Source organism: Bos mutus, chromosome X, assembly GCF_027580195.1.
Source record: "Bos mutus isolate GX-2022 chromosome X, NWIPB_WYAK_1.1, whole genome shotgun sequence".
Lineage (NCBI taxonomy): Eukaryota > Metazoa > Chordata > Mammalia > Artiodactyla > Bovidae > Bos > Bos mutus.
Window position 1 is genome coordinate 130,868,992 of NC_091646.1, and position 17,068 is coordinate 130,886,059.

Sequence of the window (17,068 nt, forward strand, 5' to 3'; positions counted from 1 at the left end):
ACGAGGTGGGATATCCAGAGCTGGAAGCCCCCACAGCGCAAGACTCACAAGAGCATCACCCCAATGTTTCCTGAGTCCAGAGCACAAGCAAAGAGGTCAACTCAGCATCTCCACTCTGCCACTCCCAGCCCTGAAAAGAGCTTCTCCCACCGGCTTCTTGCCTCTTTTCCAAACTCTTGTCTTCTCAGCAACAACATCTCGGACTTTTCCTATTCACCATCAAGTCTATCTGCTTCTCTTCCATGTGTTAGTCGCTCAGTCGTATCCAACTCTTTGCGACCACACAGACCATAGCCCACCGGGCTCCTCTGTCCGTGGGATTGTCCAGGCAAGAACACTGGAGTGGGCTGCCTTTCCTTCTCTTGCTCCCAGCCCAGGGACTGAACCCGAGTCTCCTGCATTGCAGGCAGATTCTCTAACCATCACATAAGCTAGCACAGCAGCTCAACAGACCACTAGGTCTCCAGAACAAACAGGAATCCGGCCACCAGGAGGCCTGTCTTCCTGGGAAAACTGGGCCACGAAGCACCCTCGGGGACACACCCTGGGGTTCTGGTTTGAGGACTTCCTGTATTTGGTTTAAAAGAAAAAAAAAGGCTCAAGCCAGTTCTCCTAAATCACGTGAGAATGCCTTGGCCACAGACAGAGCAGTCCACATCTCCTTTATAAAAGATTCATCGAAAACCGCTGGGCAACAGGAGTGCCTTCCCAGAATCTCTGAGTTCACAGGAGAGACACCGTTAAGAAGAAGCTTTGTTTTGTTGCAGAGGAAGACACACACACATTCCATTGTCTACAAGTCTTCCCGTCAGCCACCTGGAGGCTCAGACTTGACTGGGGTCAGGGGGTTGACTCCGATGCACCAATGACTTCTGTTCTGATGACTCAAAAGCACGAGGCTCTAGTGACCTGTCCACACGGGCCCCACACTGCCCTTCGGCTCCGTAAAAGGAAAGTCAGACACACGCACAAAAAAGCCAGCTGCTCCCTTCTGTCCCCCATCAAACATGCCTCTACTCGTCTGGAGACATTGCTCTGGTGGTTTTGAGTTTACGGGTGTTTTCGTCTGTGCGTGGGGGCGGAGGGGGGGACACCAAGATGCTCCGAGACCATAGTAAACGGTCCTGTGTCTGCTTGCCTGGGCGAGTGGATCGCAGAAGGCAGGTGTGGATGGCTGAGTTGGGAGGTGGTGAGGGGCAGGGCAAGGCAGAGGAGGCGAGCATCGCAGTGGAGGCGTGATCCTGGGCTGACCACGTGGCTGGCACCCCCACCTTCCACTGCGGTCACTGTGCTGGGATGATGGAGGGAAGGGCATCTCAAAAGGGTCACCGTGCCCGCGTGCTCAGTCACTTCTGTCGTGTCTGACTCTCTGCAACCCCGTGGACTGTAGCCGCCCGCAGGCTCCTCTGTCCGTGGGGACTCTCCAGGCAACAACACCGGAGCGGGTTGCCATGCCCTCCTCCAGGGGATCTCTGCAGAGCCGGGGATGGAACCCACATCTCCTGCACTGGCGGCTGGGTTGTTTACCCACTGAGCAAGGTGTTAAGCCCGAAAAACAGTCAAAGCCAGGGACAAAGCCAGAGCCCGTGACCACCCGTCTCGAGGACACCACTAAATAAAGCCCCTGGGGTCATTCTCTCCGGACCTGCAAACACAGACGCAGATGGCTGGCGAGGCGCGGCGTGGGGTGGGTGGACCCCGATGACTGCAGGGAAGCGAAGGGTGCCTTGTAAGCAGTCAGGTCGGGGAAGCCAGAACAGCTGTTAACTCCGAGCACAGGCTGGGCTGGGGGACAAGGGGGATTGAGAGGAATACAGTGCAGGCAGGAGCTGGGAGCCAGGAAAGAGCTTCCCCCACCTCCCCCAGGGATGGGGACAGACAGCCTGCTGTGGACGCCTACACGTCTGGGCCGTGGGCCAGGGTCGTACCTTTCAGTAGCAAAGGGCGTAGGAGAGCCGCTTTCCTGGTGGCTCAGTGGGAAAGACTCCACCGGCCCGTGCAGGGCAGTGAGTGAAAGTCACTCCGTCGGGTCCGACTCTTTGCGACCCCGTGGACTGTAACCCCTCCAGGCTCCTCTGTCCGTGGGATTCTCCAGGCAAGAATACTGGAGTGGGTCACCATGCCCTTCTCCAGGGGACCGTCCCAACCCAGGGACTGAACCCGGGTCTCCCGCATTGCAGGCAGATTCGGTACCCAATGAGCCACCAGGGAAACCCCAGAATACCGGAGTGGATTGCCATTTCCTTCTCCCTGGACTGTAGCCCACCAGGCTCTTCTGTCCATGGGATTCTCCAGGCAAGAATACTGGAGTGGGTTGCCACGCACTTCTCCAGGGGACCTTCCCAACCCAGGAATTGGACCCGGGTCTCCTGCACTGCAGGCAGATTCTGTACCCTATGAGCCAACAGGGAAACCCAAGAACACTGGAGTGGGTTGCCATGCCCTCCTCAAGGGGATCTTCCCCACCCAGAGATCGAACCCATGTCTCTCGGATCTCCTGCATTGGCAGGTGGGTTCTTCACCACCAGCAACACCTGGGTAGCCCAATAATCATGCACCTCAGCCCCCAAATCATAAATCAACCAATAAAGCAAACTTCAAAGAGTGTGGGAGACAGAGGCATGTATGCGCTGCATGCCGGGCACCATCAACTGGACAACGCCAGGATACATCCATGTGACGATACTCGAGACTCCACGAGACACCCCAGAGAGGATGGGAGTGGGCAGAGGGGAGCGGGTGACTGAGGTCCCAGGAAAACCCAGGAGATGAGAGCTCTGGCGATGGGAGGCGGGGAGCCCACGTGGATGTCTTGCTGGGGCAGACAGGCACCCCTTCTCCCCACCGACCCTGGGCAGGCACTCGGTGGGAACAGCATCCTCTCTTGTGTTAAGATGGGGAGCCTGAGGTGCTTCAGGACCCAGCGGGAACATGCTCCGTCTCCAGCACACACAGGAGACTCCCACGTTGGGGGGTGCGGGCGAGCAGGCAGGCAGGGACCCAGAGCCAAGGACTTACAGTTTGACCAGGAAAGGGTGGTTGACTTCCTTCAGCACCGACTTCTCATTGTGCACGTGCTGCTCCTGCTTCAGGCGGATGATGTCGGGGATGGTCATCACCTTCAGGGCGAAGAAATGCTTGCTTGTCTTCTCCTGGACGAGCTGCACGCGGCCGAACGTCCCTGTACCTGCATGCGGAGGGCAGAGTGGGGGAGAGGCGTGCTCAGTGACCATGGCTCCCCCCACCAGGAATGTCGGACAACCTGGCAGGTCAGACGACTCCATTCCCTACGAGACACCAGGCGACAGACACTCCTCTGCAACAGTCAAGTTAAATTCGTGCACACACAGCATCACTTGACTACGACGAAGCTACCAAGAGTCACAGCTGTGGTTCTCCCAGGAGCGACGCACAGACGTGCGAGCTGCACCATAAGGAAGGCTGAGTGCACTTAAGCATTGATGCTTTCGAACTGTGGGGCTGGAAAACACTTGAGAGTCCCTTGCAAGGAGATCCAACCACTCCATCCTAAAGGATCAGCCCTGGGTGTTCATTGGAAGGACTGATGCTGAAGCTGAAACTCCAATCCTTTGGCCATCTAATGGGAAGAGCTGACTCACTGGAAAAGACCCGGCTGCTGGGAAAGATTGAAGGCAGGAGGAGAAGGGGACAACAGAGGAGGAGATGGTTGGATGGCATCACTGACTCGATGGACATGAGTTTGGATAAAGTCTGGGAGTTGCTGATGGACAGGGAGGCCTGGCGAGCTGCAGTCCATGGGGTCGCACAGAGACGGACACGAATGAGCGGCTGAAGGACAAGAAGCATAACTTGCCCCTGAATTGTCCTTTGATGGAGAGTGACTGACCATCGTTTCTGGAAATGAGTCATCCCAGAGAAAACACACACGTAGGTAAAGGCAGAATGGGAAAGCACGCCAAATACATTCCTTTGACGTGTCTTTTTCTTGACACTTTTCTAAATCAGGACGAGACACAGAAAACAAACTTACGGCGACTGAAGGGGAAAGGGTTGGGGGAGCGTTAAATGCAGAGTTTGGGACGAACAGAGCACACACGACTACGTGGAAAACGGACAAGCAAGAAGCTACTACTGGATAGCACAGGGAATTCTCCTCCACATCTCGTAATGACCGTGTATGGAAAGAGAATGTAAAAAAAGAACAGGTACGTAACTGACTCACTGTGCTGTACACCTGAAACGAACCCAACACTGTAATTAACTCTCGCTGCCGAACTGACTCTTTGCAACCCCGTGGACTGTGGCCCGCCAGGCTCCTCTGTTCATGGGGATGCTCCAGGCAAGAACACTGGAGTGGGTTGCCATGCCCTCCTCCAGGGAACTTTCCCGACTCAGGGACTGAACCCCGGTCTCCTGCATTGCAGGCAGACTCTTTACTGTCTGAGTCACCAGGGGTGGTCGTAAACCCAAGGACAGGGTCCTCATAAGACACAGGACAGGAGAGACAGACCCAGAGGAGAAGCCACATGGAGACGGAGGCAGAGACGGGAGGGAGGCGGCCACCAGCCCAGGGACGGACGCCTGGAGACCACAGAAGCTGGAAGAGGTGGGAAGGACCCTCCCCTGGAGCCTCTGCAGGGAGCTCAGCCCTGGGACACCCTGACCTCAGACGTCTGGTCCCCAGGGTTCAGAGAAGATGAATGTCTACAGTTTCAAGCTTCCCAGTTTGGTGGAAATTTGTTATGGCCGCACCAGGCGGTACGAATTCAACCAAACAATGCTCAGGAATTGTCCGAGCATCCTTGTTGTTTAATCACTTAATACCACACGTTCATGTCTTTGCAGATAGAACCTAACACAACTTTAATCTTCCTCCTGTTTGAGAACAGGTCTGGACATGGAAATGTACATGTTTCAAGTGCCCCAACGGAGCTCCGCTCAGGTCTCTGGATACGCTGACGTGGTCTGGGAAAATTTGGGGAAATTAAAGGCCAGTGGTGAGGACACCACGCTCAATTGTCTTTGTCCAGATTAACGCTGATGAGGACAAATGTGCAAGAAAGACAATGAGAAATCATAAAAAGAGAAGCCAGCCTGTTCTGGAAAAGTGATGAAGTTTGCAAAAGCTTATCAAAAGAAGTATGCACAAACAGTGTGTCTGCTTCTGGCTAATAATAACATTTTCTTGGCAAAGGAAACGCTGCTGAGTTTCTGCTACCCGTGGGGTAAGCTCCTGGGCAGTCCTTACTGGGAACACAGCCTGGCTAGAAAGGGGAATTACTCTCAGACTTCCTAAAAGAAGTTTCTCCAAAAAGACTGCTACAGTCCACGTTCCTTTTTATGAACTTCACTTGCACTGTACATTTTAATTAGTGGAAGGGAAAGGATTCCTCATGTTATAAGAAAATGTTTCTAACTGTACCTACGCATGGTATCTCATGCAGAAAATGGACACAGTAACACTTCTCTTAAGACATGAAGTCTTGCTTCCCAATAACTGTATTTTTTATCCTTGAGACTGCAGGAATCAAATATGTGATGACACTGTATCTTTCTTTTATTTTTAGATACCTCTGACACAATTTGGAAGAAATCGCATTGGTTTTAATGGTTCCACATCATGGAGACCACCAGTAGCATTTTCTTACATATTTCTCTCTTGCGTTTCTGAACGAAAAGACCCCGTCCTGAAGGACGTATTCACTCTTTCATGATCAAAGTATAAGGAGACTAATGTAAGTGTTACTCGATCAGTCGTGTCCAGGTGTTACCACCCCACGGACCGCAGCTCACCAGGCTCCTCTGTCCATGGGATCCTCCAGGCAAGAATTGGGGAGTGGGCTGTCATGACCTTGATGATGAAAAGATTCGAAAGAAACCATCTGAAGACACATTTAAAAAGAAACATGATTTCACACATAAAGGAAAAGACGTGGTCAAACAACAGGATGATGGTAACAACCGGTGAGTTGAGAGTCCACATGGAAATCCCACCAAGGCAGAGGTTTACCAAAGCCTGGCTAAACGTACAAGAAGATCCTACACGGATGAATTTAATCTCCTGTGTTCTGCTGAAAAACAGGGAACTGGACTATGTCTTTCGCCTGATGAGAAATTACCTTTTCTTCCTGTTTCAGACATTCATAAGCACTGGGTGGACCAGAAAGTTCATCCTGTTTTGAGTAAAAGTGAAAAACATTTTTCATTTTCACCAAGAATTTTATAGAACAATCGGTTTGCTAGGCAAACGAACTTTTTTTGGCCAACCCCGATAGCCCTGGTTCCTTGAAAATGCCCTAGTTTGTGCTTTAAACGGGCTTCTCTGGTGGTTCAGAGAGTCAAGAATGTGTCTTCAATGCTGGAGACCCAGGTTTGATCCCCGAGTTGGGAAGATCCCCCTGGAGAAGGAAATGGCACCCCACTCCAGTCTTCTTGGCTGGAGAATCCCATGGACAGAGGAGCCTGGTGGGCTACAGTCCATGGGGTCGCAAAGAGTCAGACAGGACTGAATGACAGAGCACGCCACACACACACACACACACACACACGATGCAGAAAATAGATTTTGAACAAGGACGTACTATATAGCGCAGGGAACTCTATTCAGTACTCTGTAATGACCTATATGTGAAAGAATCTTTAAAAATAGAGGAGATATATGTATAACTGACTCACTTTGCTATATACCTGAAGCTAGCACACCACTGCATGTCAACAGGAGAAAAATGAACATAACAAAACAGAAAGAGACGCACGAGACTTAGAAAACAAACTCATGATTGCCAGGGCGAAGAGATAAGTTAGGGAGTGTGGGATGGACATGGACACACTGCTGTATTTAACATGAAGAACCAACAAGGACCTGCTGGACAGCACAGGGGACTCTGCCCAATACTCTGTAACAACCTTATGGTTCCAAGGGGGAAGGATGGGCGAAGGGATAGTCAGGGAGTCTGGGATGGACATGGACACACTGCTGTGTTTAACATGGAGAACCAGCAAGGACCTGCTGGACAGCACAGGGAACTCTGCTTAGTGTCACATGGTGGCCTGGATGGAGGGGAGTTGGGGGAGAACGGGTACATGTGTATGCATGGCTGAGTCCCTTTGCTGTCCACCTGAAGCCATCACAACATTGTTAATCGGCAATACTCCAGCATAAAATAAAAAAGATTAAGAAACACAGAATAAAAGTTGGCTTTTGGAAATTATGGCTGCAAACCAGTACCAACTCCTGTTTCACTGGGGGTGGGGGAACCTTCAGGAGTTCTGTAAAGAATGTGTGCTAACTTTGATTAAACTTAAAATCATGGAACTGGACCCTTCCAACAGGTGAATTTTATTGATTTGGGAATTCTCTCTTAATAAGCAAAATCTACCCTCAAAAAAATGTGTGCTTTGGATAAAGTCATGAAGTTTTTTTGTTTTTTTTTTTTAAGCTTGGAATCTTCAGCTTCAAAGATCAGCTGAATAAGCTGGACACAGTTCAGCTGGGCGCTGGGTGGGGCAGACCGCCCTTGTGAGTCCACTCGTCTAGACAGGCTTTCAAAAACAAAACCAGTCATTCCCTCAAAATGCTGTGGAGTCAAGCCGCATTCCATTGCACAGTCACCTCCTTCGTTCTGTAAGATACTTATTTTTAAAAGATAAAAATAGAACAGATACTTCACAGCACCCTCCCAATTCTTCTAGTCACGGGCTATTTAAGTTACGCTGTCTCCTATCAAAGATACAAAGTGTGCAATCACAAAAGAAAACCAGGAACAAGGGAAGTTGCCAGCCCAACTCCCACTGCTAACAAATGTTACACAAGGAGATGCCTTGAATTCCTGCTCTTGCACTGGGCTCCCTGAGAGAAGATATGAGCTGCTCTGAACCTCGCCTGGTAACTCTTGACCCAGAGGCAAAGGTTGGTCTCTGTAATTTGATAACACGAGCTGGCCACTTTAAAAGTCGAAGCTGCATCCAGGGTGGGACGTGACAATGTCACGTGGTCCGTGCTTTGTCGTGTCCGACTCTTTACAACCCCATGGACTGCAGCCCACCAGGCTCCTCTGTCCATGGGATTCTCCAGCCAAGAAGACTGGAGTCGGTTGCCATTTCCTCCTCCAGAGGAGCTCCCCGACCCAGGGATCAAACCCAGGTCTCTCGCATTGCAGGCGGATTCTTTATCGACTGAGTCACCAGGGAAGCCCTCTCGGAGGCTAGACTTACATTTGGCTGTACTGTGCCTCAGTTTGAACACACAGTATATTTAGTAATGGCGTGTGGGATGTAGTTAGCTGACCAGGGATGGAACCTGTGTCCCCCTGCACTGGGAGCGTGGAGTCTTTAACACTGAACCACCCGGGAACTCCCAAGACACTGTCTTTGGAGGAAGCCAATCCTAAAGGAAATCAGTCCTGAATATTCATTGGAAGGGCTGATGCTGAAACTCCAATCCTTTGGGTGCCTGATGCAAAGAACGGACTCATTAGAAAAGACCCTGATGCTGGGAAAGATTGAAGGCGGGAGGAGAAAGGGACGAGATGGCTGGATGGCATCACCGACTAGATGGACATGAGTAAACTCCGGGAGCTGGTGATGGACAGGGAGGCCTGGTATTCTGCAGTCCATGGGGTCACAAAGAGTCGGACACGACTGAGCAACTGAAGTTTGCAGTGGAAACTGGGGAGGAGGGAGAAGACTGGAGCTTGCGGTCTAGTTGAAATGAGCGTTGGTGACAGCCACAGACAAGAGCTGAGATTCAAGGGGGCGGAGGAAACGCGGGCAGAGAAGGGCCGGCCTTTTTCGAAAGCCTTCCACCAAGTTCTTTGGGAGAGGCAGTTCCAGGAAGTCACGGGGCAGACACAGGGGAAGTGGCCTGGCTGATCTGAGCTCTGGTGTGTTTTCAGTTTGTTTCAGAGATTTCCCTGTGGCCACAGAAGGCAGCGAGAAGAACCGAAAAAGAGGAGCTTGCAAACTCAAAGAGAAAATGCTGCTTGGGAATCGGCGGGGATGGGGCTGGCAGAGGGAGCCAGGGCAGGGAGGACGACAGGGGGTGGGTGAAGCATCTGAGAAGGTCCTGACGGTCCCCTCGCAGATAGGGGAACCCTGGTGGTGTCCAGAGGGGTCTGCGGAGTTGCTTTGTTTTGGGGAGAAGCTGGCGACAAGTTCTGTGCTGGAGCCTCCGGACAAGCGGAAGGTGTGGGATATGGTGGCTGGAAGGTTGTCTGGGCCCGAAACAAGATTCCCGTCTGCCTGCAACACCCCCCCTTTTTTTTTTAATATTTATTTATTTTAATTTGGCTCAGCTGGTAAAGAATCCGCCTGCCACGCGGGAGACCCAGGTTCAGTCCATGGGTGGGGAAGATCCCCTGGAGGAGGGAAGGGCAACCCACTCCAGTATTCTAGCCTGGAGACTCCCATGGACAGAGGAGCCTGGCGGGGCTACAGCCCATGCGGTCCAGAGAGTCGGACATGACTGAGCGACTAACACACACTCTTTTAATTTACTTGGCTGAAACTTGGTCACAGCTGCTGCATGTGGCAACTACTTCCCTGACCATGGATCAAACCTAGGCCCCCTGCGCTGGGAGCACGGAGTCTTAGCCACTGGACCTCCAGGAAGTTTCCCCCCTCCCCCGCCGCCAAACTTTAGAATGGGGAGTTACTTGGAAAGAAGGTATTTGCAGACATGATGGAGTGAAGGGTCTGAGATGAGGTTCCTCTTGGATGGGGGTGGCCCTAAACCCAAGAACAGGCTCCTTATAAGACAGAAGAGGAGAGACACAGACACAGGAGAAGCCACGTGGACACAGAGGCGGAGACGGGAGGGAGGCGGCCACCGGCCCAGGGACAGACACCCGGAGCCCCCAGAAGACAGAAGAGGCGGGAAGGACTCTCCCCTGAAGCCTCTGCAGGGAGCCCAGCCCTGGGACACCCTGACCTCAGACATCTGGTCCCCAGGACTCAGGGTTTCTGGTCCCCAGGACTCAGGGTACAGGGGGGATGGATGTCTGTAGTTTCAAACCCCAGGTTTCATCTGTTACTATAGACTATGGAAGGTCACGAAGGTTGCAACAGCCCCAGGGACGGACGCCTGGAGCCCCCAGAAGCTGGAAGAGGCGGGAAGGACCCTGCCCTGGAGACTCTGCAGGGAGCTCAGTTCTGGGACACCTTGACCTCGGACGTCTGGTCTCCAGGGCTGGGGGAGGATGGATGGGTGTGGTTTTAAGCCACCTGGTTACTAATGGTTTGTAACAACAGCTCCAGGAAGCCAACACAAGGGGACCCCTGGATGTTCACGGAGAGAGACGGACCCCCAGCAAGCACCGCCTTGCGGATACCCCCCCAAGCCCACAAGAGAAAGCTGTAGATGAAAGCGGTGCCTTTGGGAGCCCCCAGCTCCAGAACGAGAACAAAATTCACCATAATGAATAAGACCCTCCTCCTTTGTCATGTCCATCCAGCCTGCCAAAAACTGACTGTGACTTACTGCCACCTCCTGCTTTTGTTCAACATAGTATCTTGTCAAACTGCTCTGAAAATGGGACTCAAAGTGAGACTTGTTTAAAAAAAAAAATTCCTCTCAGGTTCCCCTCTTGGTTTTTATCGTCTCTTAGGTTCCCTGAATTCTTCGTCTGTTCTGGGATCCCAAGCCTTCTGCTATCTTGATGTCTCGGACAGTTGTCAACGTACCGATCACAGTTAGGTTGCTTGTCTTCTCCTTTTAAGGAGGCAAGAAAAAGGACTTCCCAGGTGTTTCAGTGGTTGAGATATCGCCTTCTAACACGCAGGTTTGATCCCTGGTCAGGGAACTAAGAGTGAAAAAGCTGGCTTAAAAGCCAACATTCAAAAAACTAAGATCACGGATTCCGGTCCCTTCACTTCATGGCAAATAGATGGGGAAACAATGCAAATAGCGGCTGATTTTATTTTCCTGAGGCCTGAAACCACTGTGGACGCTGACTGCACCCATGAAATTGAAAGACGCTTGCTCCTTGGAAGAAGAGCTATGACCAACCTAGACAGCGTATTAAAAAGCAGAGACATTATTTTGCCAACAAAGGTCTGTCTAGTCAGAGCTGTGGTTTTTCCAGTAGTCATGTATGGATGTGAGAGCTGGACTATAAAGAAGGCTGAGAACCAAAGAATTGATGCTTCTGAACTGTGGTGTTGGAGAAGACTCTTGAGACTCCCGTGGACTGCAATGAGATCCAACCAGTCCATCCTAAAGGAAATCAGTCCTGGGTGTTCATTGGAAGGACTGACGCTGAAGCTGAAACTCCAATGCTTTGGCCACCTCATGCGAAGAGTTGACTAACTGGAAAACACCCTGATGCTGGGAGGGATTGAGGGCAGGAGGAGAAGGGGATAACAGAGGACAAAATGGTTGGGTGGCATCACCGACTCAATGGACACAAGTTTGAGCAAACTCTGGGAGATGCTGATGGACAGGGAAGCCTGGCGTGCTGCAGTCCATGGGGTCGCAAAGTGTCAGACACTGGTTAGCAACTAAAACAAGAACAGCAGAGAACCAGATGCCACGTGACTAGGAGCTCGCATGCCAGAGCTAAGACCTGGTGCAGTCAGATAAATACATAAATGAGTAATTTTTTTTTAAAGATGCTGAAGCACATTAAACAAAAAAGTCCCCCATGACCCCGGATAGGGTAAGCACCCAGCCTTCATTTTTGCCCGACGCATGCTAACTGTGTTCTGGGCAAGCCCATGGGATCCGTACATCTATGAGGCAAAACAAACAGCAATGTGTCTCCAAACGCCCCTGGCTGGAGCCAAAGAGCGCAGTCATCACCAGGACACACACACTGTTCTGCAAGCCCAGGCACGGCGGGTTGGTGCAGAGTCTGGACACGCCAGAGGTCTGTTTTCAAAGGGCGATGCCACGCCAAGCCACTTGGGAAAGTCAAGTTCAACACCGGCAACTAATAAAAAGCCACTGAAAGACGACATCTCCATTCCTCAAGTTTACCGAAAATGTGTGCTGGTTTGCTCAGTCGTGTCTGACTCTCTGCGACCCTGTGGACTGTAGCCCACCAGGCTCCTCTGTCCGTGGGATTCTCCAAGCAAGAATCCTGGAGTGGGTTGCCATGCCCTTCTCCAGGGGATCTTCCGAACCCAGGGATTGAGCCCAGGTCTCCTGCGTGCTTGGATATGTTACCCCTAGAACCACCCCAGTCATTCCTCAAGAGTCCTAATAAAACCTGGTCACTGCATCTTCAAAGCCCACCTGTCAATCTGCCTTCCTATAAGAATCCACCTGCTCTCAGTGTGGCTGGGTGGTTCGTGGGCTGGGCTGACATCCTGCCACTGCCGCTAAGTCACTTCAGTTGTGTCCGACTCTGTGCGACCCCATAGACGGCAGCCCACCAGGCTCCACTGTCCCTGGGATTCTCCAGGCAAGAACACTGGAGTGGGTTGCCATTTCCTTCTGCAATACATGAAAGAGAAAAGTCAAAGTGAAGTCGCTCAGTCTTGTCCGACTCTTAGCGACCCCATGGACTGCAGCCTACCAGGCTCCTCCGTCCATGGGATTTTCCAGGCAAGAGTACTGGACTGGGGTGCCATCACCTTCTCCGGGGCTGATATCCTAATTTTACACTAATGCAGTCTTCTGTTCTCGTATCACTGCGAGATGTTTGAAACCATTCACTGGCGTCTTTTCTGGGCTGCGAACGCAGAAGCCTGGAACCCCGACTCTCAGAGGTCACGCTGCTTCCAAACTAAGACGTTCTAAAGAGACAAATAACAACCCACCTTCCGGGGCAGGTTTGGGACTGTCTACCTGGGAACTTGCCTGGTGGCTTAGGTGGTAAAGAATTCGCCTGCAATACGGGAGACCTGGATTTGATCCCTGGGTTGGAAAGATCCCCCTGGAGAAGGGAAAGGCTACCCACTCCAGTATTATGGCCTGGAGAATTCCATGGACTGTACAGTCCATGGGGCTGCAAAGAGTCGGACATGACGGGGTGACTTTCACATACACACACACACACACACACCTGGGAACTACCTGCCCAGGTAGGAACTACCTTCGAGCTGACTCAACAGTCAAGCCAGGCACTGAGTCCCAGAGCAGAGGATGGGTTTCCCATCCTAAGAGGCAGCGGGCTTCAGGTTTAGTCCAGAGTTATTTGTCAACATGCAAAGAACCGTTAGGGAAGTTGGGGACTGTTCTGCACGCCACCCCCCCCCCTTGGCCAGAAACCTTCCTACGTATACGGGTATGTGCTCCAACTCGTGTGGGCAGAAAGAAAAGCCCACGAAATCGCTGGACAATGAAAAGCAGCCGCTTTCTTCCTGCACAAAGGCAGACCTTACCCAGGAGGTCGAGAGCCAAGTCCACCCGACCACACACCCAGCCGTGAACAGCATCCCAGGTGCCAGACGGCGATCCTAAGGGTCGTGTCGAAAGCAGTCATCCCGGGCAGTTTTACTTTTGCTTTTAAAGGAAGCCGTGCCAACTGTCCCGAAATGGACACCTCTTAGAAACAGGCTTCTGGGAGAACACTAAGAAGAGCCCTTAAAAAAAAAAAAACTAGGAATACAACGAGTCAACACAACAAATACCCCAAAATCTGTTACCCAAAAAAAAAAGCTAACTAATCTTTTTGAGGATCAAGTAAATGAACGTCTTTGTGACTAAAATCACATCCCAACAGTAACTATTTACATTCAAGCATCCACGTAATCCTCTGACTCCTTGGTTTTTTTTTTTTTAATAACAAACGGTAAATTTGCTTTTTTTTTTATGAAGGTGTTAAGGATAAATGGAAACTGTCACTCAAGTAGACTTTCCAAAAAATGAAACCGTAGTTTCCCATGTTAAACACAGCAGTGTGTCCATGTCCATCCCAGACTCCCTGACTATCCCTTCCCCCATCCTTCCCCCCGGGAACCATAAGGTTATTACAGAGGATTGAGCAGAGTTCCCTGAGGTGTCCAGAAGGTCCTTGCTGGTTCTCCACGTTAAATATAGCAGTGTGTCCATGTCCATCCCAAACTCCCTAACTATCCCTTCCCCCATCCTTCCCCCTGGCAACCGTAAGGTTATTACAGAGTATTGAGCAGAGTTCCCTGTGTTATACAATTGGTCCTGAGGCAAAGAGCTGACTCACTGGAAAACACCCTGATGCTGGGAAAGATTGAGGGCAGGAGGAGAAGGGGACGACAGAGGATGAGATGGCTGGATAGCATCACCGATTCGATGCACATGAGTTTAAGCAAGCTGCAGGAGTTGGTGAAGGACACGGAGGCCTGGCGTGCTGCAGTCCATGGGGCTGCACAGAGTTGGACACGACTAAGCGAGTAACACTTTAGTTTACTTTAGACTCCAAGCTTGAGTTTTCAACCTGAACTAAATAATTTTATTTTTTTGAGGCGGGGGAAGGAATTGCTCCCAAACATAAGCCAGTTCCCTGTCCACCTCTTCCCTGCTTCCTGCAAGCCTCAGGGCTAAGCATGCGCGCGCGCGCACACACACACACACACACACACACCGCTCAGGAACACAGAGCCCTGCTTCCATCTGTCCCTCCACACTCAGACTCCGGGCGCCCTCACCACTACAAAGGCCGGCTTTCTCTGCAGCCGGAGCCCCGCTGGCCACACCCAGCCTCAGATGCGCTGGCTCCTTTGTTCCGCGAAGAGGCTCCCCAGAGAAGGAACCAGCAGGGTGAAGCCATCCGTTCAAGTCATCGTCCGCCTTTTCACAGGAACCCCAGGGAGGCTTCCCTCCAAACTCCTCCCCTTCGATGAGCTGCTTCATCAAGCAAGTGTCCACATGAACCATAAGGAGAGAATTCAGAGACCAGCAGAAACCCAACTACATTCAGCAACACGGAACTGAACCCCATTTCTCATACAAGGTTAAAAAGCACACTGTATTTCCTTCCTGACCACATGCCCAGTCCCCGGCTCTTGGAAAGAGACACGCTTGAACTGAATTATTTCATCTGATGGATGACTCACAATTATGACTTTATTGCTACTTCTCTCTTGGGTATTCCTTCAGAAAAGGGGTGTCGACTCACGTATTCTAATGTATTGTTTACAGATTGTAAGATAAAGTCAAGCATAGTGTACCTGCTGATCATTCCTCACCTCATACTTAGAAATGTCTCCTCAGTTCAGTTCACTCACTCAAGTCGTGTCGGACTCTGCGACCCCAGGGACTGCAGCACGCCAGGCCTCCCTGTCCATCAGCAACTCCCGCAGCTTACTCAAACTCATGTCCATCGAGTCAGTGATGCCATCCAACCATCTCATCCTCTGTCCTCCCCTTCTCCTCCAGCCTTCAATTTTTCTCAGCATCAGGGTCTTTTCCAATGAGTCAGCTCTTCACATCAGGTGGCTCAAGTGTTGGCACTTCAGCCTCAGGAATTTAGCAAAAGATGCCGCATTCTGTCCACCCAATCCACCGTAGCATCGGAGATCCCAGCCCTGAAATGTGGGGAAGGCTATTTCTGCAGTTAAGAGTAGCTTACAAGCATTCATTAATCTCCCTTGTGGCTCAGACCATAAAGAATCCGCCTGCAAAGGCAGGAGACTGGGGTTCGATCCTTGGGTCGGGAAGATCCCCTGGAGAAGGGAATGCCTGGAGAATCTCATGGACAGGGGAGCCTGGTGGGATACACTCCATGAGGTCGCAAAGAGTGAAACACGACTGAGCCACTGACACAGAAGCACAAGAGTATCTGTAGTGTTGGTTTGGTTATTCTTCAAAGGGTAGCCTCAGAAAAATAAAAACAGCCTGAGTTTGCCGATGGACATGAGTTTAAGTAAACTCGAGGAGACAGTCAAGGACCGGGAAGCCTGGAGTGCTTCAGTCCACGGGGTAATAAAGAGTCAGACAGGACTTCCCGACTGAACAAAGCTTACCAAAAAAAAAAAGGGAAGTAAATGGACTCGTGATGTTCAATCAAGCGACACTATAAAGGCTCCTTGCGAACAAGCCTCCCCTCCATCAGCCGCGTCTCTGCTGCCCGGCTGATACGGATACGAGCGTGGTTTCCGGGATTCCACGCAGCAGCCTGCCCAACGTCCCCACTCCAAGACCCATGGCTCAGAGCTGCGTGTCTAAAGGCGCATCCCAGAGCCAGAAGCTCCTCCTCAAAGGGAAGGTTTTGCGTCTTGTCCAGGAGCAGTCCTGGGGCTGGGGCCCTCCTGTAACATTCAGAACTGGTTCTATTTGTCCAGCACCAGCGAGGGGCCTGCCTGGTGGAGGTGGCAATTAGTGGACACTCCAGTACAGCCCGACAGCCTCAAGTGGTCATGAATACCTTCCCCACTGCGCACACACGCACACCTCCAGCCCCATCTTTTGGTCATCGTGTTTCCCATTTGTCGTAAGGAAGAGCTTTTTTTTTTTTAAGTATTTATTTATTTAGCTGCAACGGGTCTTAAATTGTCCCAAGGCTTTCCCCGGTGGCTCAGATGGTAAAAAAATCTGCCTGCAATTCAGGAGACTCAGGTTCCATTTCTGGGTCAGGAGATCCCCTGGAGGAGGGCATGGCAACCCACTCTGGGATTCTTGCCTGGAGAATCCCACGGACAGAGGAGCCTGGTGGGCTACAGTCCCTGGGGTCGCAAGAGAGTTGGACACGACTCATCATCCTGGTGGGACGGTAAACGGAGATGAAATCTCTAAGGAGTAACGATGTCCTTAGGGTGGAGCCCTAATCCAGGAGGGCCCGTCTACATGTCCTCAGAAGGGGAGACCCCAGAGATGACACTTCCTTCTCTCTGTAAACACAGCACGAACACAGCTGTCTGCCAAACCAGGAGCCACATGCTCTCATCGCAAACCCCAATCAGCTCACATCCTGAGCGTCTGGGGAAGACACCCCGAAACGCCCTGGTCGCCTCCCTTTCCTCCCAGAGACTCCCATGAAAATCCAGGGAGATGCCTGTGGCCTTCCCTGGGACCGGAGCTCTCAAAGAGTGAACCTTGCTTTTTCCGGGTATTGACTGGTTCTTCCCGGCAAGAAAAAGCACTTGCAGTTTCAGCGAAAAGAGGACAAAGGGAAACATTTTCGAATGCTCTGAGGGTGGTGACATGTGGGTGTCTAAAAAAAAAAAAACT

The 17,068-nt window shown here is 51.4% G+C and overlaps 1 protein-coding gene across 3 annotated transcripts in view; it reads right to left on the bottom strand.

Annotated features, from left to right (window-relative positions):
* Positions 1-17,068, bottom strand: part of PRKX (protein kinase cAMP-dependent X-linked catalytic subunit) — a 59,988-nt gene that overhangs the window by 34,343 nt on the left and 8,577 nt on the right. For 2 of the 3 annotated variants that reach the window (XM_070366386.1, XM_070366385.1), the window contains exon 2: positions 3,019-3,187. In XM_070366386.1, coding sequence (XP_070222487.1) covers positions 3,019-3,187 — 169 coding nt within the window. Of the gene's footprint in view, positions 1-3,018; positions 3,188-6,101; positions 6,139-17,068 lie in introns of those variants that run through there. The other variant, XM_070366387.1, reaches the window with a different exon arrangement.